This window comes from Portunus trituberculatus, chromosome 15 (assembly GCF_017591435.1).
Source record: "Portunus trituberculatus isolate SZX2019 chromosome 15, ASM1759143v1, whole genome shotgun sequence".
Lineage (NCBI taxonomy): Eukaryota > Metazoa > Arthropoda > Malacostraca > Decapoda > Portunidae > Portunus > Portunus trituberculatus.
This window is the reverse complement of record NC_059269.1, coordinates 8,393,629-8,419,874: the sequence shown is the minus strand read 5'-3', so window position 1 is coordinate 8,419,874 and position 26,246 is coordinate 8,393,629. Positions and strand designations below refer to the sequence as shown.

Sequence of the window (26,246 nt, the reverse complement as noted above, 5' to 3'; positions counted from 1 at the left end):
TATAATTTGGACGATTATCGAGTAGTATTTAATTAAACAAAAGTGAAAATAGGAGAACCAACAAAATACTCAAATAATTTCAACTTAATTCCCTTTCTCTGTTAGTGGCGGCCTTTAAAATTGCGTATAATCTAAACTTGCACCACAACATTTAATTAAACTTTCGGGGAAAACATTTTAGTGAGTTAAACAATGAACACTGCCAGCATTCTTGGGAGTGGTGCGTTGTACGGGAGACAAGGAGGCTGGGCGGGGCATGAAGGCCAACCTAAGTGTGCTTCCATTACCTTTCTTCATATCTTTTATAAGCAGCTCACTCCCTCCAGCTTCCCCTTACATTTATTTTTTCATGTTTATGTACTTCTCTTTGTTAGAATTCTTGTCAGGTCTTAATGTTACCTTGAATATCTTTGTATATTTTTCTTCTTGAGATGCAAACGTTACATTTTTAAGTTTATTTGTGTTTATTCAGACTTATGGCTCCGATAAACAACAGAGGGCCTTGTTTTCAGAATTTTTGTTGCCCTTAGCCAGAGCCATTCTTACGTGAACGAAATACATTTTTGATAAACCAAGTAAAAAAAGTTATCTAAGGACAACTGAACACCAAAAACAAGCCTGTTGATATAATCGGTCATTTAGGGAAACTTAATCAGCAGACACCCCACCTATCTTTCCAATTTCCGCATGACGTCACTAAGTGCATGGTGGCCAGAGTGACTCACCAACGCCCATCCTCCTCCCGACCTAGCACACTCTTTCCCCCGTCACATCATCCATGGGGCCACGACCCTCCCGTCTCCGACCAGACAGACGCCACGCCTTCGTATCCAGCCGCCTCCCCCGCCAGCCAGCCAGCTGTATCGATCCTTGCAACGTGGTCCACCGAGGGAATAAGAGAGAGAGAGAGAGAGAGAGAGAGAGAGAGAGAGAGAGAGAGAGAGAGGGGAAGGGAGATGGAGAAAGGTTACTCGTATGCAACACGTACAGGTAATATGAAGGAAGTTAGGGAAACAAGTAAAGTTAAGTACCTACGTATATCAAGAAAAAGAAATTAAGGAGAGAGAGAGAGAGAGAGAGAGAGAGAGAGAGAGAGAGAGAGAGAGAGAGAGAGAGAGAGAGAGAGCATGCAATACTTCTCACTTAAGATAACAAAGGAAGCAAAGAGAGCAAGAGAAGTTTAAGCACATCATGGGATATAAACTGAGGATACACTTTCACTGACCATCACATGGAAACCCAACAGACTTGAGCGGTTCAATCTTTGGAATCCCTTAATTATAGGTAACATGTCTTCTTCATTAGAGAGGTTGCCGGGAGTAATGGTGTCAACTAGCTGTTACTTTACATATAAATTTCTATCATCAGTTTGTTATATTTCATCTTATCTTATAAACTATCCAAAATGTTAACGCTTTTTTTCAAGATTACCATAATATAATTCAGTATGTAGTATGAATCTTCAGTAATTACTTAAACCTTTGACCTTTGATAGAAATACGAGACGTTATTTTATTTGAGAAACCCTTAGGGACTTTATCAAACAATATATTACGCATACTGAAGAGTTTGGTCCGTCTCAAGCGTTCATTTGCCTATCAGTGGTGTCTTGAAATCATGCTGTTGCCTTGCACGAGGCCACTTCATTAAGCTTGGCAGTCAGAGGGCTTAGAGAACTTCAGCTTATTTACATAGTCTTGTATATAACTCGAAAGCCATACAGTCTGTCCATATGTCAATGACCGTAATCCTCACGTGTGTGTGTTGACTCTACACAGGATGTTGTTATCACTCCAGTTGGACACGACAAGCATTTATCATTCTCTCTCTCTCTCTCTCTCTCTCTCTCTCTCTCTCTCTCTCTCTCTCTCTCTCTCTCATATCGATCACCGAAATCACATGTTCATTTTACAAGGACGAGCTATAATGGATAGAACATGAGAAAGTAAGAGAAGCTGCAAGAAACCGACCGGCGCACACGTGACATTCTGTACCAAACCTATCAATCTCCACCCATCATCTTCATTCATAAACTCGTCAGATATTTTTTGTAAGTTCTTCGTATCTTTTTTTTTTTTTTTTTTTACTGCGTTATTGAGATGTAAAGAGGAAGGTCTTATCTCCTGCTGTCGGTGGTGTGAGTGAGAGTGTGGAGTGCGGATGAAACAGGTGAGCAGCGGCGCGCGCACAGGTGAGGCGGTAGGTGGCAAAGCGGCGGGCACCTTTAAAAACATTACCTTGATCTGTCTCCCCCACCCGCGCCCTTTCGGACCCTCGCCTCGTGCTGCAAGACCCCTCTGCAGTGTGTGCCTTACCGTGCATGTGATGATGATGACGATGATGAGTCTTACATACTCTTTTCACGATTACTACTTATTTTTATCAACAATTTTCTGCCTAATAACAGCTGTTTCGTTTAATTGTTCAACATTTTAACCAACACTTCACAACTCTAAAGATACAATACAAGACTCTTACAAGTTCTTACAGGAAATAAAAGAGGGAATAAAAGAACTTTCAAGTGTGTAGGTTATCATAAGAGAAGGCTGTAAAAATTAAAAAAATGTATCTTAAGAATGGTTTTGTGAAGAAGGCAAGGTGTGCCACATAGCATTCGAAGGGTTAATATTAGAATAGGCGTTACGTACTGTATATCTATATCATAAATGTTTTTCTTTTTTTATAATTTCATGATGTTTCCTTTTTAAGTATCGCGTGATTTATGTGAAGTAGTCATTTTATTATTTTTTTATCATTATCATTATCATTATCATTTGTGCCGGAATTTTGTCACCTTTATATATTTTTAGCTAATTAGCGAATCGAACACCTTAACGCGTGGAAGGTGATGGAAGATGAACAGATATGGGTGACGCCGGATGTGAGAGTGATGTGTATTTATTTGTGTGCAACGGAGCTGAAAGGAATGAGAGGGGCGGGCGATGTGCAGTGATGGAATGGGTGTGAACGCGAGTGGCGAGTGATTAGTGGTAATGGTAATGGGGATGAGGAATGGTGAAAAATTGTACTTGGTGACCAGTAGGAATGATGGGGATGATGGGGAATGCTGTGTGGTGACGTGGGTGATATATGTTGCTGTGACATGATAGGTGGTGATGGAGTAATGAAGAGAGATGGGTGATAATGATGGTGCTGGTGATGAGAGGATGTGAAGTGATAATATATAGTGAGGGAAGAGGTGATGAATATGGGTTAGATAAGACCCGGAAATGTGGTGAAAGTGTGTTTTCTTCTTTCTCAAATAGGTGAACCGATACTGGAGAAATATACACAAGCCGGCAGACAGACAAATATACGTGTGTGTGTGTGTGTTTCACTGTTTGATCTGCTGCAGTCTCTGACGAGACAGCCAGACGTTACCCTACGGAACGAGCTCAGAGCTCATTATTTCCGATCTTCGGATAGGCCTGAGACCAGGCACACACCACACACCGGGACAACAAGGTCACAACTCCTCGATTTACATCCCGTACCTACTCACTGCTAGGTGAACAGGGGCTACACGTGAAAGGAGACACACCCAAATATCTCCACCCGGCCGGGGAATCGAACCCCGGTCCTCTGGCTTGTGAAGCCAGCGCTCTAACCACTGAGCTACCGGTTGTGTGTGTGTGTGTGTGTGTGTGTGTGTGTGTGTGTGTGTGTGGGTGGGTGGGTGGGTGGATGGGTGGGGGTAAGTGTGGGTGTGTGTGGGTGTGTGTAGGTGGATGGGTGCTCGTGTTTGTGTTTGGTCAAGATAATTCGCCCACAATAAATGAAGACAGTTGTTTGTGGCAGGATATGAACCACTGTAAAAGACCACAGCTAGATGGAGGCGTCATCACACACACACACACACACACACACACACACACACACACACACACACACACACACACACGCCTCTGGTTCGAATTGCATGCCTTTAGTAGTATGTGTCACAAACTCGGTTCCTTCTACACTTCCTTATGGCGTGACGGTTTGCGTGACTGCTGCTGTTGCTAATGATGATGAGGATAGTGGTGAAGATGCATCCGTTTCTACTATTAGCTTTTTTTTCTGCTGCTTAAATGTGTGTGTGTGTGTGTGTGTGTGTGTGTGTGTGTGTGTGTGTGTGTGTGTGTGTGTGTGTGTGTGTGTTTTAAGGCGTACATTCTGCAGTCTATCATAAGGACATTTGTAGGTGCTGATGTGACGCTTTAACGTGTGCTGGTGTGAAATGTTACCTGGCGTCCATCACGTACCTGGAGCGCCTCACGAACATAGGGAGAGGAAAATAGCGGCTCCCGAGACCAGCAGCAGATCCGGAGTAAACTTCTCCAAAATGACCCATAATACCGCTGCCTAAGACGTGCCGGCGTGGAGGCGTTACCTTTATATCAAGAAAAAAACTAACATTGAGTTCGTCCAGTCCCTTTCCTCGCAGCCGAACTGCTGCCATTCGCTTCTCTGACACTTCCCGTTGGTCATGTTCCCGTTGCTTGCCGTCTGGTCCACCATCATGGCTCCTGTGGTCACTCCTGGACGATGACTCATGCTTCACCAACAACTCGGCAACACTCAACAGCCTCTGCTCGTTCTCTCTCTCTCTCTCTCTCTCTCTCTCTCTCTCTCTCTCTCTCTCTCTCTTCAGGGCATTTATTGAATTCGAAGGGGACGGAGGATCTTATCATTACAAGAAAGGGTGAAAGTTTTAAAATGGATCGTCATTTCCTTCCCCTGCGTTCCAATACACGTCTTCCTTTCCTCGTGTGTTGCTGGTCTCATTTGGTGTAGTAAAGATAACTTATTGATCATTACGTGACTATTTCGCTGGTCTGTTTTCTATGGGTCTGTTTATTTGCCATTCTCTCTCTCTCTCTCTCTCTCTCTCTCTCTCTCTCTCTCTCTCTCTCTCTCTCTCTCTCTCTCTCTCTCTCTCTCTCTCTCTCTCACACACACACACACACACACACACACACACACAACAGTTCACAAAGTAGTGCCTGAGGGAATGCGGTGGTGAGAGGCTGACGCTAAGAACAATTTACCACCAAGTCTCGTACATGCGGCCACCACCTGCCACGGCGATGCACTGCAGGATAGTGCCACTTATTGCAACATGTGAATGAATTATGCTTTCCCCACGTGGCATATTAGCAGCAGCTGGGAAGGCTTATTACACCTATGTAGGACATTTCACTCAGGACCTGTATATTGCATGATTCCTAAGGATACATTGGTCATTTTACTCTCTACATGGAATATTCTGCATTTCTTTTGTCATAAGTCTTGTACTTAAGTGGTATGAAGATGGTATGGACTTGCTCATCAGAGTTAGCAATCAGAATAAAGATTAAAAAAATAGAATGGAAAAGATTTATCTCAATGCTAGATGAGTGAAATACACACAAGGTTTAAATTGTTAGTGTCGAATCAACGGGAGACTTGGGTATAAGATAAGATAAATTGATGGAGATGATTGATAAAGGATTAAAAAGAATCCTACTTGTGTTTCTGCTATATTTTTTTTAACTTCCCCCTTGTTTTACTTCTTTCTTTCTTCCTTTATTTATTTATTTATGTTCTTATGCATCCGAAGACTTCATTTCGAGGAGGGAAATAATCCTCAAAGGATATTATTAGTGGTGGAAAAGAGGGACAGTCTAGTAGCTGCAACTGCAATCTTTTGAAATCTCGCCGGAACAGACTCATGTTGTCCAAGAAAAAAAGGACATTGACTCTACCTCTCCCCATGGCCACGTGAGCCAACACGACCACAAATGAGGATATAAATTGATACAATCCTGTGTTGGACGCCGTGGGCAGCCGAGCATGGTTCCTGTGGCGTATGCAAGGGTTGGGCGCTGCAGGACCTGAAGATGTTTGAGGCGTCACGCTTCGCACAGCATGTTGACAAGGCTGGCTTGGCGCTTTAGGTTACGAGGAGGCAACATTCATAACTTGTACTGGCGGTTATATCTACTCCCTTTGTTATTACTTGAAATTTTCTCTGATTCCTGACGATATCTGATACAAGCCTCACGTACTTTTTTTTTATTGATCTTAACATTTTCCGCGTACTGGTCTAACTTATACCAAGACTATTGCTTATTGGTCTTTACATTTCCCACGTACACCTTATGAGGTTTACATGGAAGACTGGTGACTTTCCTTTATCTGTTGTGGGTGCCTCCTTCGGCACTCTTTATTCAGGTACGAGAGTCTTATTGTTGTCACATTTTACCTGAGAGTGTGTCCAGATGTCCTTAAACTCCTCCATATAGTCACTCCTCTGCGAGCCATAGCCACATTATACAAAGTGTACTATTTCCTCCTTTTTTTATTATTATTTGGTCTATACCCCTACATTAGAATATAAAAAGTATGCATTTTCTTCTTGTTGAGCGCGTGGGTGAGGGGTTGGGGGGGGAAGTGCCCGATGCACTCCTTGTGTTTGCATGATCCGTTAGTCCTTAATTCAAGTTTTGTTGAGAATTCGTCTAAACGCATTTTTCTTCATTCCTAAACCAACTTGTGATTCCTGTCTATATTTTTCGATCTGATGCACACCATATACTGCAGAACTGTTATGTTGATATACGTTTTTTACAAGAAGTTTATGAAATTTGCATCTTCGACATATAAGATGACAACACAGAAAGCCTTGAATAAAAAGAAAAATAAATAAAAAATAAACAATATAATGACACAATTACATCTGCCTGTTTTTCTTTTTTTTTTTCGTAGTAATGTCATAAAATTTCTTGGACATGATCTCAGCGCCTGCACTCCTGCCCCTTAATTGCTAATTGCGGCGCGAAGGGGAAACGGACAGTTATCTGAAAGCCACATAAGAAAATAAGGAGACAGGATAGAGAAAAATATCACACTTTCTCTCCCTCAAAAAAAAAAGTCACAGAAAAAAAGAAAAACTTAAAAAGGGGCGAAGTTAAAAGAAACTGATGACTTAACGCAGAAGAGAATATGAGATAAGAATAAGAGATTTCGATTGTATTTTGGTATTTTCGTCTTTCTTGATAAGGAGGCAACCATTCTTGCCCGACACCTGTTGCGTTTTGACGGACTTCAGGCTTCCGAGATTTTGCTTACTCGCGTGTGGCTTTTGTTCTGTGATTGATTCGTTCTCGGACAACTGTTTGGGGTCTTATTGGAGGGTGGCAACCGATGCCAAGCACGACCTACGTGAAAAGTTGTCAGTTTGAAGGATAACTTGAGAGAGAGAGAGAGAGAGAGAGAGAGAGAGAGAGAGAGAGAGAGAGAGAGAAATGGGGGATGGGGAAAGCAACCAAATTTGTCACGTAATTCATATTTGTTTCCAAGTTAAACATTTTCTCTTTTCTCTATTTCATTCTTCTGTTGGTTCTGCCCCAAAAATATCCGCAAAAAATAGTGGGGTATATTTCTTTGCGGTTTTTTTTTCATGACTCTATTGATAGCTTCATAAGTATCCATAGGAAAAATACACCTACATGTACACTGTTCTTGGAAATTATACTTGAGATTATTCTATGTAGCTATTACAAGATAAGGGCTTGGATGACTGATGACTAACCTCAAGATAAACATGATTCGTTTTTTAGAAGATCCATGAATAATATAATGACAGAAACTCTCCTGGAGGTCCACGTAGTGTCTCTAGGTGACAAGCAGCATTCGCCATAACTAGCATCAGTACATGGAAGGGCTGAAATAGCAGTAGCATCAGCAGGAGCATGGGAGGAGCCAAAGGTTTCCAACGCTCGCTACCGGCCGGCCACGCTCGCTACGGGGCCCACCCAAACACGAGCGCCTGTGAGGATGAGTTTGTTCGTTCGTCGCAGTGCCGCGTTCACCGCCGTCCGAGTTGTGTCGGTCCCAACTGAACCACACGAGTCTTACAGAATATCTGGTGATCTTTCCCCGCCAGACTCCACGCCGCGCTTCACCTCTCAGGGGCGTCGATTAATCTGAAACCCTCGTGTCGTTATCATATTGACATCATGAATGGTCACCACGTAAAGAAAATTCCCATTCACCTGCAGGTAAAGTCAACCTTAAAGCCGCCATGAAGCGTGGACCTTCCGCAGGATTACTGTTTTTCCAACTGTACTAAAAAAAACACTCTCTCTCTCTCTCTCTCTCTCTCTCTCTCTCTCTCTCTCTCTCTCTCTCTCTCTCTCTCTCTCTCTCTCTCTCTCTCAGCCCTTTTCTTTCTTGCCGAAGGCGACTTTCCTTTCCAGGGGCCACGTCTCTCTCCTCATGGCGAGCGGTCTACCTTTTTTCCCCACACCAGCGATCTCAAACGCTGTGCATGATGCTGAGGCACTGCTGCACACACTTTGTTTACGGGTCTCCTGATGGTTTTCTTAGAGGGATGGAGTGGAGGGGGGAAGCAGTAGGGCGAGTAAATTATTATTATTATTATTATTATTATTATTATTATTATTATTATTATTATTATTGTTAGTATCGTTATCTACAAGTGAAGAGGGCTTATAAAGTGCACAAAGAGGAGTTGTTGCATCTCGGGGACAAGAAAATCGAATAGTACAATTATGTATTATAATAAATTCAATTTTTGGGAGAAGGGATTTCTCGCCATTCCAGTCATCTGGCGAGCATCTTTCTTTTTGTCTCTCCTTTGCTCTTACTAATGGCATCTTTGACCAGTGTCTGGAGTAAAAATATGTAATTAAATTGAAACTTTTTTTTTTTAATAAATTGCCTTAATTAAGTATCATATGTATTTTAGAAACAAACTGAGCAGTGTGTGTGTGTGTGTGTGTGTGTGTGTGTGTGTGTGTGTGTGTGTGTGTGTGTGTGTGTGTGTGTGCGTGCGTGCGTGCGTGCGTGCGTGCGTGTGTGTGTGTGTGTGTGTTCATTCAATCATTTACTCATTTCTTCTTTCTAAAGTGCAGGTTAGTTTTAGGAAACATGTTAGGGCTTTTTATGAGTTTTTTGTTTTATGTGTTTCCCTGTGTCTATGGAAATATGTTAAAGGTGTCTTGCAATGAGGGACATGAACCGTGATCGCAGAGTGGAGATGGGTTCCGTGTCACGCATATATCTCAATCCTCTGAAAGAAGTGTCTTTCAAGAAGAACCATCTCCTTTCCTTTATGTCACAGTCTCATGCAGGTCAATGACTTGTCCACGAGGCTTGCATCGTAACGCGACGAGCGATGCTGCAACCCGCCCCCTCCATCACCCACCGAGAGGACACTGCATGATAACTGCACCGCCGCGAGGCTTAACATACGGACATGTCTGCGTAGATGGCACTGTTTATACTAGTATATCTTAGTTGCAAAACACTTACTTAAAACTTCCAATAACTTCTATCAGAGCAGCTGCAACAGATAACCGCTACACTTGTACAATTTTGTAATTTCTATAATTATAGATAGGTCAGACGGATATCTCGGTAATCTTCTAATTACGTAACGATTATCATTGAACTCTCAGTAACCCAATCCTTTCTCATATTTTCCTCCATATGCCGTCGTAGTTATGACGTTAAAATAGTAAATGAATCAATTCATGTTGCTCGTTAGTTTTCTGCAGCAGGAAACATAAGTAATTTTTTACCAAATCTGTTCACACAAATATCAGTAAAGGAGCAGGTAGCGAGCCTCTTCAAGTGGGAATCATGAGACGTTCTATGTCATCAAAGCCAGCAGAACTTCCCTTCGCAGGACCACTGCAAGAACAAAACAGTGTACAATAAAGTGACTTATTTTTGTCGCATTATAATGGATTCAGTCTCCACAGTTCCACTACCACTACCCTCCTCCCGCACATCGGAGGTATGAAGGTCTTGGGGGACAAACTACTGTATATCATAACAAGATTTTATGCATTTGGATTCTTCCATCGACTTTTATGTAATTGTTTATAGATCCATAATTGTGTGTTGATTTTGCCTGTATAATATACGAGTACTGTAATATATACTGCAGGTGAAAATTTCAGTGGCAAAGGCTATTGTATTATGCAAATTGTTAGATTATGTCTTTAACAGTCCTCACAATTTACGAATTTTAGAAGCTAGGGCAAAATAAAGTTACCAGCTTGGGTAAGTCATTGTCTAAAGTGGTCATCAAACGATTTAAGTACATTTCCTGTGTCAAAATAAACTTATTAATTCATCAACCATAGTAGCTCTTTAAGCATTTTAAAAGTCATCCATCAATTAGAGTACATTTGAAGCGGTGTTGCTAGTGCATCTGACATACTGATGATTATACTTGTAAAATGTCAAATGTGGTCATTCAGGAGGATGGTTGTCATGAACTTCGCAATTCCTGGGTTCACTTTGTCATTCCTACCGTGAACCTCGTTTCCTTGTTCCGTATTTTCTCTCAAGAAACGAAGCATATTGTGAAGCGGAACGTATTTGTATTCATTAGTGGTACATTTTTATATTGTTTCCGAAAGCTGGCTGAGTGCGCGTGTTGAGTGGTGATGATGCACAGATGTTTGCGTCATATGGGTGGGGTTAGAGTTGCGGTGAGGGAGGATGTGCGGGTGGAGTGAAGGTACTGTACTGCAAGACACGAACGCGGGTGATTTAAGTGAGGGTGAGGGTGGGCCAGTTTCCCAAAACATGCCAGCCGCCCTGGAGCACGTGCACCCTTCAAGATAAACATTCACTGTTTGTTTGTAAACGTGACAAGTATTGCCGGTCTTTCAAAAGTCGTTTGTTATTGTTGGGTTCGAAAAGTCTATTTCGAAACATGCGTATTCGGTCAGCTGTGCTCGCTCGCTTACTCAACAATGAAAACGAAACCGCTGCAATTTTCATCGTTGAAATACCGTGTAGATTGTACTGCTAATATGACGAACCACTTAGCATTAATCATGTAACTAATTGACAAAATATGTAGCGTATTTGCGTTCTTGGTATTTTATGTGCAGGGTGAGTGATGTAAAAACAATCAGTGCATCGTTTGGCAGTGACGTATTAGTATTAGTTAACTCCCTCCTGCGCCTTGTTGTTCATTCTAAATCTCATAATGGGTTTTTATTATTTTCCTATTAAAACTACACTTTGTCCCTAGTTCTGTGAAGAGAGTGAAGAGAGAAATGATCCCCTCATGCGTAATCGTGTGTGTGTGTGTGTGTGTTTGTGTGTGTGTAGGGGACGGTTTAGTGATGCACAGATGTGTGGGTCATAAGGGTGAAGCTGTGTGTGTGTGTGTGTGTGTGTGTGTGTGTGTGTGTGTGTGTGTGTGTGTGTGTGTGTGTGTGTTTACAAGAAAAGACTCCTGACCCTCAGAATAACGATTTATTTTATTGCATAACAAACGACAAGAGTGGGCAAATTTACCTTCCGCCTCCCACCCTTAACGCTGAAGGCGCAGGGCAGGGTCGGTTGTGAGGGTTCGTATGAAAACTTATCCCTTGCGAACTCCATCTGAGTTTTCTTTCGTTCCCTTGGGTGTCTAGTTACTTACTCCTCCAGCTGCCTTTTAAACCATTGCGGGAAACAATTCTCAAAGGAAACACACGTCTTGAGACATTCTTTAACCATTATTATTATAGTACAGAGGTATCCATGTCTATTGATGTATGCTATTTACAAGCTGTTGCCACCCTGCGTAAAGATAAAAAAAAAAAAAAAAAATACTTATTTACTGTAAGCAGCTTTACTTCACTGGTGGGCACGTTGAATCCCCTCAGAGAACGACTAAGTTGCAAGGAACATGATGCCAGACTCAGGCCGCAGATTATAGGTCAGACCATGCAGGGCGCTCTTGCTGCCCAGTCTTCATTTGAAAAGTGATGGATGCTGCTCTGCCATCTTACCAGCCTCTACCCGTCCATCTCTCTCTTTTCTCTTGCTTGAGTCAGCCCATGTGTTTTTCTTGCCATCTCCAACTATCCTTTTTTTTTTATGACCACCTTTCGAATTATTTCCCTTTTCTTTCTCTGCTCTTTATAAAAACAACTCTTTCCTCGTATCTTTCATTGCTTTCACTACATTTGTCATATTGCAGGGATGTACAGAGCAATTTTTTCTGCGAGGAGGTGAGGAAGAAGTTTGTTTCGTTTACAGTCAGTGTGTGCAATTATGTAGTGAAGTGGCGGCTGAAAGTAAAGTGTTGTATGAATCGTAGTTACTTAGGTGAGGCGCACCGCGTCAGGGGAGGTCTCTCTCTCTCTCTCTCTCTCTCTCTCTCTCTCTCTCTCTCTCTCTCTCTCTCTCTCTCTCTCTCTCTCTCTCTCTCTCTCTCTCTCTCTCTCTCTCTCTCTCTCTCTCTCTCTCTCTCTCTCTCTCTCTCTCTCTCTCTCTCTCTCTCTCTCTCTCTCTCTCTCTCTCTCTCTCTCTCTCTCTCTCTCTCTCTCTCTCTCTCTCTCTCTCTCTCTCTCTCTCTCTCTCTCTCTCTCTCTCTCTCTCAGCCACCAGGATTCGCTTCCTTAACAAAGCTTCACATTGATATATTTTAAGTCTCCCTTCCTCCAGTGTCGCGGTATGTGTATTAAGCATCGTAAGATTCTTCTTCAAATTACTGTTATTATTATTATTTTGCGAGATTCCACTTCCTTCCTATGACCTCCACTTCTCCTTTCCGGACTTCCCATGATTTTGTGGAGGAAACTTTGTTGGTTGACGGGCCATCTCAGGTGTGGGAGGCGGAGGAGCTGAGGTACTGTTTCCTGTCTTTCCCTGTGTTGATTCTCTGTGGCTTCCTCTGCATGTTGGTTGGGCATGCTCGAATGCTGAGCCGCTAAACTGGAGGCTGTTATTGTGTGGAAGGATTTTACCAACGTGTTCTTTACGATCTTCTTATATTTCATACAACTTATTAATTTATTGCTTTATGGGTGCTCTCTTACATATTTGTTAGTTTTGTTGGTAGAAGTATTATTCAGATTCACAGATACATGCTTCATGTGACTACATTTTGTTGTATCATTGTTTTTCTTTTTCGAATTAAGTTAATCGGGAGAAGAAGCAAGGGAATAAAAGACCTCGTGTCAGTATAAGACATCAATGTCATGCAGACTGTCGATACATAGAATCCTTCCATTGATAACTGATGCAGCGCAACAGCAAGGTATCTGCCAGCTGGTAATAATTTTGTCAGGATTGCTGCGTGTCTTACGTGGAGGGTGGCTAATGTTTCCGTCTAGGAAGAAAACTTTTTTTTCTGTCACAATGCTACTCTTTCTTTGTATTTATTCTTTAAAAAGTGCAGAATGTTAGCAACTCTTTTTAGGGCGAGACGTCGAGCGAGGTCCGTCGAAAGGCAAGAATGTCGTGACAGGAAAAGAAAGTTAGTTGTTCTAAAGACGCACAGTACATTAACGCACGTGTTTCATCTGAAAGCACTTTTTTTTCACAAATCTTTTCGCTGCTAGACCTAGTAGGTAGACCGTTGTTGTTCATGAGTAATGTAGTGTTATTTTTTTTACAGCAACTTATGAAATTTGCCGTCATTCCTTACCTTGCTTGAAAAATGTAGATATAAGATCCAATTTTTAATGTGTCAGGTAGTCAGTAGTGGAAGTGAAAGTTGGAGTGGTTTGGTGGTACTTGGGGTACGAGGGCAGCGGAAAGCGGAAGGGAAGATGATGAGACCGTTTTGCCCTGACTGGGAACGATGATTTGAAGCTCAGGAAGAACAAAGAAAAGGAAAAGAGGTGAAAAGCTATAGGATGACGATGGAAGAAGCCCACAATGATGAAGGTTCGTATTCAGAAACGCTTTGCTCTCACCACGACTATTTTAAAAACCTACAGATGGTTAATGTGATTCTCAATTAAGAGTGTTTTTCTATTAATAATGTAGAAATATCGTTAATCTATCGCTGAAATTATAAAAAAAAAGAAACTTAAAACCTCGTAAGTGCGACGCAGAAGAGTTCCATAAAGGTCCACAGAGAGCGAAGAGGGATGCCCGTTGTTGTGTGACAGACAAACCCCATAAGAATTAATGCTCTGTGGTGTATCGACATGGTAGAAGTCGTAGAAGAAGCTGTCTCGATATTTCACCATAAGATCATCTAACACGATCTATATTATTGCGCAATATTCCTTATTATACAATATTATTTAGAGTGAAGGGCCGGTATTGAAGAGCTGTGTAGTGGAAACAAATATTGTACAATAAAAATTAGTCAATATATTGCCCAATACTATTGATCGTGTAGTGCCAATTATTGAAGACATTTTGTACAAAGGTTACATTGTCATTAGATTTTGCTCGAATGAAAATAACACGGCATATTCTGAGGTAAAAGTGACTAGGATAATGATAATATCAGAAAGCAGGAGACAATGTGTACCTGAGCTGATACTCGTAATAGGTATGGGCGTGATGAACAAGAGGTAAGATGAATATTGAAGAAGTAGGTGTTGGTATCGGAAATAAATAAGAGTGAGTAATATTGAGGTGAATGGCTGAGATGATAATGGCTAAAGGGAAAATGAACGAGAACAGGATTAATGATTTAGATATAACGAAAATGGTGAATATGGAAGAAATGGTAAGAATGGGTGTACGTATAGTGAGTATAAGGAAGAGAGAGACAGTACAGTGTGCGGGTGTCGGCAGTGGTGAGTGTAAAAAGGGCGGAGACAAGCATCCCTGTCAGGTGCTGAACACACACACACACACACACACAGTGCCGGTTAAAGGGGAAAACCTAGACGATATACACTAGAGGGCAGGGGCTGAAGAGAGAGAGAGAGAGAGAGTAAAGGCGGTAATTATGACAATGTGTTCATAATGGTGTCCTTTACTGTTGATGACAAAACATAAAAGATTGTGTTGGATGTGAGAAATTGAAGTCCGATAAAGAATAAAAAAGGATCGTAATTGCCGAGAAAAATGTGAGCTATTAACTCGGACAAGATTATTCACGCATGGCAGGCCAGCAGATGACGCCGCGTGGGAGACTGGGAGTAGGAAGTGACCATCCTGTTAGAGAGCCATGCACTTTGTCGGCATTGGTGCCACTGTGGTGCACGACTGTGGCAATAAAGCTGTACTGGTGTTGCTTGGGGCACAGACACTGCCTGTGTACATGATTCTCTCTCTCTCTCTCTCTCTCTCTCTCTCTCTCTCTCTCTCTCTCTCAAAGGCCAAGGAATGAATAGAAAATATCATTAAGAAGAATATCGGTGACAAATGCAATCAAAACACTGCGTGCGATGAGGAAATAAAACAAAGGTGTTAGTGAAGAACTGAGCTTTACATTACAAACTCAATCTGGACTGCATAGAGGATCATGAACGAGATTTCTCTGCATGTAGTTTCATAGTATTTTTGTGGAAAGCCAAAACATATGAGCGAGTGATAAAATTTTGATACATTCTGTTTATGTAAATCAAATCTTGGATGAAAGATTAGGACAGTTTGTCGTGCATACCGACCGCTCTTCATTTGAGGGTGAAGCGGAGCCTATTAATTTTGGTGGGCGGAGTTATGCAAGTCAACCCAAAACATTGAGTAGAGTTGTGCGTAAATCATCTGTAAAAGTTTTCGTTGTTTTTCCCTTACTTCATCCTTAAGTCATGAGACTAGTAAATATCAATATAATTGAACGGATACAACTTGAATTGCACTAACAGGTTTGAAAGAAAAAAACATTAAAAATTTTCAGGTAATCTCGGTTCCACTACCCGGGTAGCTACCCGGTATCCATCAGGCACGCTTACCCGCCAGCGCGGTGGTCCCGGGGCGCAAGGTGAGCGAGTGAGTAGTAGTACCAACGCGCTACCCGGGTAGCTGCCTGATAACCCATCAAAATGCTTACCCGGCACCCAGCGTACAGTGATCCCGGCTCCCGGGATTAATGTCGAGACGATTACCCAGAGTTTTTCGGAACCAGGGATTGATGCCATGCTTTGCGTCTAGATAAAGGGACGTACATGTACATGTGTAGGGATCGTGACGCATAGGCCCCTTTCACACTAGGCAACTTGTGGCTGTCACTCGGTGACTCTCTAAGTTGCCTACCATTACTTCAAATGGAGGCTTTCACACTACGCCACTGCGGTTGTTCTGTTGAGCAAACGGCTATTGCAGTTGCCCGCTCCGTCAACGAGTGACTGTCACAGGCAGTTGCCGTCACCCACCGTTGGGTATTGTTTCAAATGGGAGCTTTCATACATAGCCACCGTGTGGCGCAACTTTCGTTCTAATCTGTCACTTTTGTGACTTTTCTCAGTGTCCAGCCAGCTTTGCACAGGAAAGAACGTGCAAGATGGAGGGGATGAAAGTAGTGGAGAAAATTAACACTGAAGATTTAATTCACGAAGTGGAAAAACACCCAGCAGTTTGGGATTCATCCAATGAACAATACAGCAACAAGAATGAAAGGAGGAACGCGTGGAGTGAAATTATTATGCACTTCATTCCAGACTTTGAAGGGATATCTCAAGCTGAGAAGAATGAAATATGTGAGTTAATAACAAACACCTGTTCATATGTATATTTCTCCAGAAGTAGCTACACCACAACACCATATCACCACGTCACACGTATTATCCCCCCACCACCACCACCATCACTCTCATGTCACCACCACCGCAACACATATAGCCCCACCAACACCACTACTACCACCACCACATTCTCTTCACCTACCCCACCACACCTTTACATCACCAACCACATCACCTCATTTATGTCTAGATATGATCTCGTTGCCAGTGAACTGCACCTTTGCCAACAGAAGCACATTCTCCATGGATGTCATTCTTTCGACTAATGAGATGATGAGAAAGGATGCCACAATTCGGTGATAGTCACTGATTGCTTGCAGTTGCCTGAGCCTTTCACATTAAGCAACTAGTGACCGTCACTAGTGATGGTCACTAGTTGCCTAGTGTGAAAGGGGCCATAGTGAGTTATGAACGTGATACTTGAGTAATATAAGGAATGGCTAACTGCTTTTCCTCAATAATGACAGTACTGAATAACTGCAGGGGGAAATTTTTTGCAGTTTGAAATTAGGCTGTACTTTTCGGATGGTATTGTTTGTTGGCGGAGAAAGGTTTAGTTGCCATACACAACAGCAAGTTTTGAAAGAGTATTCCAGACCTGATGCATGTACGAGTACATGTATTGTCCAGGGGGAAGCGGCAATTTTATCAATGTAAAATCCACATGTTTTGGCCTGTAACATCAAGATCAAGATCACTTGTGACGTCACGGCTCTTATGCCTTTTCGATTAAATGCCACTTTTTTGCCGAATACAATGCTGGTCCGTATATTTCTCATGGTTTCCTTCAATTTTGAGGCCATTCCAAGGTATTCCATGCGGTACAACCTCGACAGAGTGACTGCATCATAGATAATTAGACGTCCCGCATCATTACCAGGCAAATCTGTACTAAACTATTCTGTTGTGTTCCATCAAAGCTTTCGTCGTGCAGTGCCACCTTGCGGTGGGTTCCGGGAACATTGCGTCAAGATTATAAACCACACACACACGCATATATATATGTATATATATATATATATATATATATATATATATATATATATATATATATATATATATATATATATATATATATATATATATGGTGGGTTGGATAAATGGAAGGACAGTGGGAGACAGGAAGATGGTAGCTCTGTCATTGGCTACCGCCGGCCAGCGTGAACGAAATATTTATATTATTATCACCATGTTTCATTAATGATCGTACATCAGTGCACATTTCCGTAGGTAGTCTAGACCCGATTGCTCACCTTATAATATACGGTAATTATTTTCATCGTTATCATCATATTTCATTAATAATAATACTTCGGTACTCATTGTGTACTCCAAGACAAGACTGCTTACCGGTGAGCAATACCAGACATTATGTTTTACCCGGGTACCCGTCTAGATACTCACTACCATGGTACAATAACTTTTTGATAGGTAGACGCACGAGAACATTATTGGAACCACCAGCTGACTCAGTGACGTCATCCGGTCTTGTAAACAACTCCATATCTTCGAGTGAGTGTACACGTGTGGCAGAATTTGATCTTGGATTGTATGTTTCATGTGCCTTAATATTAATTTCTTATTGTTAGTTAGACCTTGTGCAGTGTATGGATGCACGCCTGCCAAGTCTAGTAATTTTAAATATTATAAATTCCCCAAGAACAAGACCATCGCAAGACAATGGCTCCAAAAATGCTATCGTGCTGACACAGTAAACGTAAATAATGCCGTGATTTGTGAGGAACATTTTAGTTCCGCCCAAATTAAGCGCAATTTGAAATATGAGTTATTAGGTTCCCCAGTTCCAAGGAGTTGGAGGGATCTAAAAACTGAGGCAGTCCCTGATCAAAATCTGCCATTTCGTGGACACGATAATGGAAGTGGCCTTTCTGCAGAAAATACAGGTAAGGAAACTTAGATTTACTGGCTAAATCTGATCAGTTTCAACACTCCAAATTAGAAATTGTATAATCTGCTTATGCCTAATGAACGAAATTAGTTCTACTAGTAGCCTAGACCTAGTCCATAATTTACAGGCTATGCCAGCCTTACAGGCTACTGACTGTACCATGGTACAATAACTTTTGATGTCTCTCGTTATTGTACCATGGGTTTACACTCAAGAATAAAGTACCTATATGAAGTGTGAATAGTTTAGGGCCGATGCAAGCTAAAGGAATGGATTGCCACGTTTAAATAGCGGTATACACTCACGGTCCATTCATATTACATGCATTTCAATGGCTTACGGTCCCCACTGAAATGCATTTAGTATGTGACAGCACCGTAAACAGAGCGTGACCGTCCCTGTATAGTGTGGATCGCCTTTAGACTCATACGTGCATTAGCCTTTAGCCTCTTGTAATTTTATATGTACGAAGGCGAAGAGGATCAGAGGAAATCAATGTGCATTATGCAATTATGCATAATGTATATGGCTTGAAAAATCCACTAACAATGTTTTTGAGTCACATATACTAGGCTATCTGACATGTCTTTATCCGTACAATATCTTGTCTATCGCTATGAAATATCATCAACATTCAATCACTAATGTGTATTATATTTAATTTTCGACTGCATAACTAATGGATCATGAAAAGAAAAAAAGTTTTATATTAATTATTCATGATTTATTGAGTAGCAGACTATCGCGATCAGAGCTGGCTAGGCGAGTGGATGACGTCACAGAAACAGCGTTTCAGAAGACTTACCAGTAGGGCTGTGAGTTCAAGACTCGTGCGTCTACCTGTCTCGTTATTGTACCATGCTCACTACACAGTACAGCATGAACGATATATTTCTAATCATTATCTCCATATTTCATTAATGATCGCACATCGGTAAACATTATTCATACTCTAAGAGTCTAGACTCTAGACATTAAATATTTTCACCGTAATCGCGCACATCTGTAATCTCTACACCAGAATGGGTGCCTAATAATATTATAAGAAATACCCGTGAAAACTACTCGACAACCTTCGTTCGTCCCGGGTACCCGTCTCGATACTCTAGTACTCTACTACCCGGGTAGCTACCCGGGTACCCGCCCGTCCCTAGTTTTTGCAGAAATATTCAATGTTTTGGGAAATTACTATGTGTTAATATTAATTATGAAGCCAATACGAACTATAAATTCCAGTAATTTGATAACTATTTTCTTATATAAGCCATGACAATCAATCAAAAGGGAATATATTGCAGCAGAAGTGTGTGTCATACAAACACGCGAAGATTTATAGCATCATTCATCACTTCTTATAGTTAACAGTAAGTGTTTACTGCTCTTCTGATGATGAATATAGAACTCTGCAATACTTTAATGTAGCTTGATTGCATGTGGACCTCACAGAAGATGAACTGCTAATGAAATTCTTAGAACAACTCTTCATGTAATCTCCCGCGACTTTTTGGCAAGCTTACGATCTAACCGAGTTTTCTAGCATTTCATGTGATGATCGCAAAATGTTGAGATGGGTGAATGTTTTGGGTTGACTTCAGAAAAGCGGGCGGAGCTTAAGCTTAAGGCCCTATCACACTGGCCTATGATACGCGGAACCAGGAACATCCGCTCCAGTTAACTGGAACTTGCCCGGGATTAGCGGAACCAAGTTGGGATGGCTCCATATCCATCCCGGTTCTCCGTATGCTATCCCAATGGAAAAGTAAACATAATATAAAAACCTTTTATTTGAACTAAAAAATAACGTGACTAATTTTTTCATATTGAAATATTAAATAATATTTCATCAATTTAGAAAGGTAAAATGTATATATTTTATGTCGATAGTTTGGGCTCATGTCAACCACCTCTTATTATAAGTGTCACACTAGCACTTTTTGCGTCGTTTTTCAGAAAATCGACAATAACTCTAAAGTTGCCGTCGCGCTCGTCTCAACTTTTCTCTAGTTTCTTTTACTTACTTTTCTTCAACAACAGAAAGTGCAAATGCAGTTCCAGGACAAAACACAGGCTGAGGTATAAACGGCATGGTTTTGTTCTGGTTTATTTTGATTAGGCTTTGTCTTGGTTGGTGGGCCGTTTGCCTAGCATAACAAGAACGCGGGCAGCTTGTGTGATAGTGTTCCTGGTTTCGTACCAAGAACCATGGCCCTCGTTCCGCGTATCATAGGCTGCCTCACTTTTGTGACGTCGTAGCCTCTTCTCTCATCTTTACTCCAAGAATCAAATAAACTTTGTCATTCATATTATTGTTATTATTATTATTATTATTATTATTAAAGTGATTTGCTACAGATATAGACAGGGGACGTCACAGACCCTATTATATTAGTGACAAACATAATCTATCTCTGGCATTGCAAAAATGTCATTAGTTTTTCTTCGTATCCAGCTATTATTGTAATGATAAGTACGTTGTCATAATTTCATGAATTCCATTTTATATACCAACCTTTATTTGTTTATACTGAATCCCCCACACCTCGCCATTCTTTGTAGCTACGTATTAATTGATATAATAATACACATTTTATTCCAGAATAATCATAGCTAGTTTAGTACACACAAACACACATATATGGGTATCAGTGTGTGTATTGGCAGGGTGATTAATTTAATTTCACTCCCTCGTGTACGTACTTAATTCACTACTACAATATTGTGTTGTGTTTCACGTTGCCTTTTTCTGTATTTCTAGAGTGCTCAAAACCGCCTGCTGATCAAGGGCGGCCGAGTGGTAAATGATGACATGATGCAAGATGCTGATGTCTATATTGAAGATGGCATCATTAAGTAAGTGTGACTTTTTTAATATTCGAAACTTTAAACCTGTAGGAAGATGCTTGAGATCCTCAGAGTTTAGAAATATCGGAAAATTTACATTTTAGGATATCATGTAATAAAATACTACGATTTTCAAAAATCATGAAAAATGCACCATAAAATATTCATACTGTCATTAGAAGCTGGATGTATAGTTTCCACTAATACAAATATATGCAAGGAATGAGGCACTTTGAAACCTCTGCAGACTGATCATTAGGCACATCTTAAAAAAAAAAAAAAAAAAAAAAAAATATATATATATATATATATATATATATATATATATATATATATATATATATATATATATATATATATATATATATATATATATATATATATATATATATATATATATATACATATAATAATGATAATTGTTGTTGAAGTGTAGTGTTGTGTGAGAAATGAGGAGGGTCATTTATTATAGGCTACCTGCACATGAACACTACCTAACTAAACATTGGCATGAACTGATCAAGTAGACAGAGAGAAAGGAAGGAAACACTCAAGGTGTATATGAGCATATAGTAAATAATTGTTCTCATGCCATCCACAGTCTTCCCTCTATTTAGATTTTTCTAATCCAGATACTGTTTATCTATGGAGTTAAAAAAAAAATCTGCATAATTAGAATTCTCATATCTATGAAGATTTTATACAAAAAGTGACAAATATTTGAATGTTTATGTTATCTGCAAATTGCAATATAATTTCTAAGAAACTCTATTTTCTTAACTTTCCTTCCACAGATAATATTTGAAAGGTTGGGGCTGATGTATTCTTAGAACACAAAACAAAGGCGCCTCTATCAAGGTGTTAGATGAGGTTTAATTCATGGAATAGGTGCCATAAAAAAGGATAAGGCAGGTATCCATTAGTGGCAATATCTCAAAGTTTTTGAAGATTATTGTCCTACTAATCTGCATGTGGTTATATTGCAGGCAAGTGGGGACCAACCTGCACACTCCAGGTGGCACCAAAGTGGTGGAGGCCAAGGGTCATCTGGTTATGCCAGGCAAGTGCATTGAAACTTTGCTGTAGTAGTGCTACTCCGTGATTTGTAAAGTTCATCATATATTACACACACACACACACACACACACACACACACACACACACACACACACACACACACACACACACACACACACACACACACACACACATTCATAAATGGAAAACTAAATAAAAGGGAGGCAATAGAAAAGGTAAAAATGGGAAGAAGTATATGAGGATGCTAGAGATATAGCTGAAATTTTGAACGACAACTTTTGCAAAATGTTTACAAAAGAGGAGTATTTTATAGTAGAAGGGCCAATGGAGATAAAGCAAATGCAGGACATCATGGTTACTAAAGAAGATGTAAGGAAAATTATAAGCAATTGGGATATTAATAAATCAATGGGGCCTGATGGCATATCTGGAAGGTTGCTAAAAGAATGTAAGGATCAATTGTTGAACCCTGTATTTGATATTGTGGAAACCTCCATACGAACAGGATTAGTCCCGAAAGAGTGGAAAAGAGCTGACATTGTGCCTATATATAAGAATGGTAGTAGAATGGAACCGTTAAATTATAGACCAGTATCGTTGACTAGTATATTGTGCAAGGTATGTGAAGAAGTAATTAAAGCTAAGTGGAGTGAGTATCTAGAAAGTGAAAACATTCTGAGTGAAAGGCAGTTTGGTTTCAGAAAAGGAAGATCGTGCGTATCCAATTTATTATGTTTTTATTCAAGAGTGACTGACATACTACAACATAGAGAGGGATGGGTGGATGCTATCTACCTGGACTTGAGAAAGGCCTTTGATAAAGTACCACACAATAGACTGATGTGGAAACTAAAGAAGATTGGAGGAGTAAATGATAAACTAGCAAAATGGATGGAAAATTACTTAGTGGGAAGAGAAATGAGAACAGTGGTGAGAGGAAGGAAGTCCAGTGGAGTTCCACAAGGGTCAGTGCTTGGTCCCATCATGTTTTTGATTTATGTTAATGATATGCCAGTAGGAATTGACAGTTACATGAACATGTTTGCGGACGATACTAAAATTATGAGGAGAGTAAAGAATGTGGAAGATTGTAACAAGTTACAGGAAGATCTTGATAAAATATATGAGTGGAGTAAAGAGTGGCAGATGGAATTTAATATAAACAAGACCCATGTTATGAAAATGGGAAGAAGTAGATACAGACCAAACAGGGATTACAGGCTGGGTGATGAGAAAATTAAAGAGACCAATGAGGAGAAAGACTTAGGAGTAACCGTGCAAAACACTTTGTCACCGGAGAAACACATTAACAAGATATTTTGGAAAACATATAACATGCTTCAAAATATTGGCCTTGCATTCCACTACCTAGATGAAGGAATGATGAAGAAGATATTATGCACCTTAATAAGACCCCAGTTAGAATATGCAGCTTGTGTCTGGTCACCGCATATGAAGAAAAATGTGAAGAAGGTGGAAAGGGTACAGAGGCTGGCAACAAGGATGGTACCAGGACTCAGGGAGTTAGACTATGAGGACTGACCACCTTGGAACAAAGAAGAGAGAGGAGACATGATACAATGTATAAATTGATGAACAAGATGGACAAGTGGATAATGAGAAACTGATCTTGAGAGAAGAATATGACACAAGTACAAGATCATGGAAAAAGCTAAAAGGACAGATGTCTGAGATATATTAAAATATACAGTTTCCTGCAGAGGTGTATTGAGACGTGGAACAGTTTAGATGAAGAAGTAGTGTCTGCAAAGAGTGTGCACACTTTTAAAGTAAGATTGGATAAGTGTAGATATGGAGACAGGACACAGAGCATAAAGCCCAGGCCCTGTAAAACTACAACTAGGTAAATACAACTAGGTAAATACACACACTCTCCAGGTGGAAATTAGAGGAGAAGGGTGGCTTAAAAGGAAGCACATTGAGATGGATAGAAAATTATTTGAGGGTGAGAGAAATAAGGACGGTAATTAAAGATATGAAGTCCAAGTGGAGAGCAATAGAAAGCGGAGTGCGACAGGGATCAGTATTGGCACCAATACTTTTCCTCATTTATATTAACGACATGCCAGAAGGAGTGAACAGCTACATAAATCTGTTTGCAGATGATACAAAACTGTGCTGAGTTATAAAGCAAAAAGAGGATTGTGAAATACTGCAAGAAGACCTAAATAAGATCTGGGAATGGAGTAAAAAGTGGGAAATGGAATTCAATGTGAACAAAAGCCATGTCATGGAAATGGGAAAGAATGAAAGACGACCCGTGGGAATCTATAAGATGGGAGATGGAGTAGAACTGGAGAAAGTAAAAAGGAAAAGGACTTAGGAGTGACGATGGAAGAAAACAATCAACCAGTAAGCCATATTGATAGAATTTTTAGAGAAACATATAATTTGCTAAGGAATATTGGAGTAGCATTTCACTACATGGACAAAGAAATGATGAAGAAATTGATAAGTACTATAATAAGACCCAGATTGGAATATGCAGGAGTAATGTGGACCCCTCATAAAAAGAAACACATAAGGAAGTTGGAGAGACTACAAAAAATGGCTACAAGAATGGTTCCAGAATTTGAAGGGATGACATATGAGGAGAGACTAAAGGCTGTGGATCTACCAACCCTGGAACAAAGAAGGGAGAGAGGAGATCTGATACAAATTTATAAATTGATCAACAGAATGGACCAAGTGGATAATGTGAAACTGATCCTGAGAGAAGAATATGACATTCAAAGCACAAGATCGCATAGTAAAAAGCTGAGAAAAGGAAGATGTCTGAGAGATGTTAAAAATATAGTTTCCATAAAGATGTATTGAGACGTGGAACAGTTTAAATGAAGAAGTAGTGTCTGCAACGAGTGTGCATACTTTTAAAGTAAGATTGGATAAGTGTAGATATGGAGACGGGGCCACACGAGCATAAAGCCCAGGTTCTGTAAAACTACAACTAGGTAAATACAACTAGGTACATATACACACACACACACACACACACACACACACACACACACACACACACACACACACACACACACACACACACATGTCCAAAGTTGGAATTTACTGCATTGATGTTGTCGCTGAGGTTGAAAAAGGATATAAGAAGATTGGAACAGATCCAGAGGATAGCTACAAAAATGGTGCTGAAACTAAAGGACCTAACATATGAAGAAAAGCTGAAGAAAATGGGACTGCCAACCTTACAAGATAGAAGAGAAAGAGGAGACCTAATAACATTATATAAAACAGTTAGTGGCATTGAAAAGATAAACAAGGAAGACCTGGTGCTGGTGACAGAAGAAGCTGGAAGGACAAGAGGACATGCAAGGAAGATTAGGAAGAGGCAATGTAAAAAGGATATTTGAAAAAACAGTTTTCCACATAGAATGGTGGAAAAGTGGAATGCATTAAATGATGAAGTTTTTGCAGCACATAATGTGTATAGCTTTAAAGAAAAAATTAGATAAGTTGAGATATGGAAACAGGACACTATGAGCCCTGCTCGAACCCTGTACAATACAACTAGGTAAATACACACACACACACTTAAAGATGAGAGAACAGTGTAGGAAAGAAAGGTGTACTAATAATGTATAGAAGTACATACCACAACTTCCCTTATAGGAACATAGATTATATTATTTACCAATAATCAATTGTGTCTTGGCCATGAATGTTTTATCATGGGTTCAAGACCTGGCAGTGGCACCTCTTGTCCAATCTTTCTTGTCTTCATGATCTTTATTTCATTATTTCCAAAATTCTTTAAGGGAAGTAGAGAGTGTATGTACATCAACTGAAGGAAAACTGGAAATGAATTAACATGAAAACAAGACTATACAAGTGTAGCTTATGCTTTGTATGTGACAAGTGTTTAAATAAACAGACATGGGACATAAATGGTTACAAGTGTGAAGTCTATTCAGTGCACTGGAACAAGTCACTACTATATCCAGTTTATAACTTTTACAAACATTATCAATAGGGAAACATAAGAATCT

General features: G+C 40.3%; 1 protein-coding gene across 10 annotated transcripts in view; it reads left to right on the top strand.

Annotated features, from left to right (window-relative positions):
* The window catches only part of LOC123504225 (dihydropyrimidinase-like), a 72,189-nt gene that overhangs the window by 25,459 nt on the left and 20,484 nt on the right, over positions 1–26,246 (top strand). For 9 of the 10 annotated variants that reach the window (XM_045254583.1, XM_045254585.1, XM_045254582.1 and 6 more), the window contains 2 exons: positions 21,101–21,195; positions 22,173–22,246. In XM_045254583.1, the coding sequence (XP_045110518.1) occupies positions 21,101–21,195; positions 22,173–22,246 (169 nt within the window). Of the gene's footprint in view, positions 1–7,823; positions 8,025–21,100; positions 21,196–22,172; positions 22,247–26,246 lie in introns of those variants that run through there. The other variant, XM_045254588.1, reaches the window with a different exon arrangement.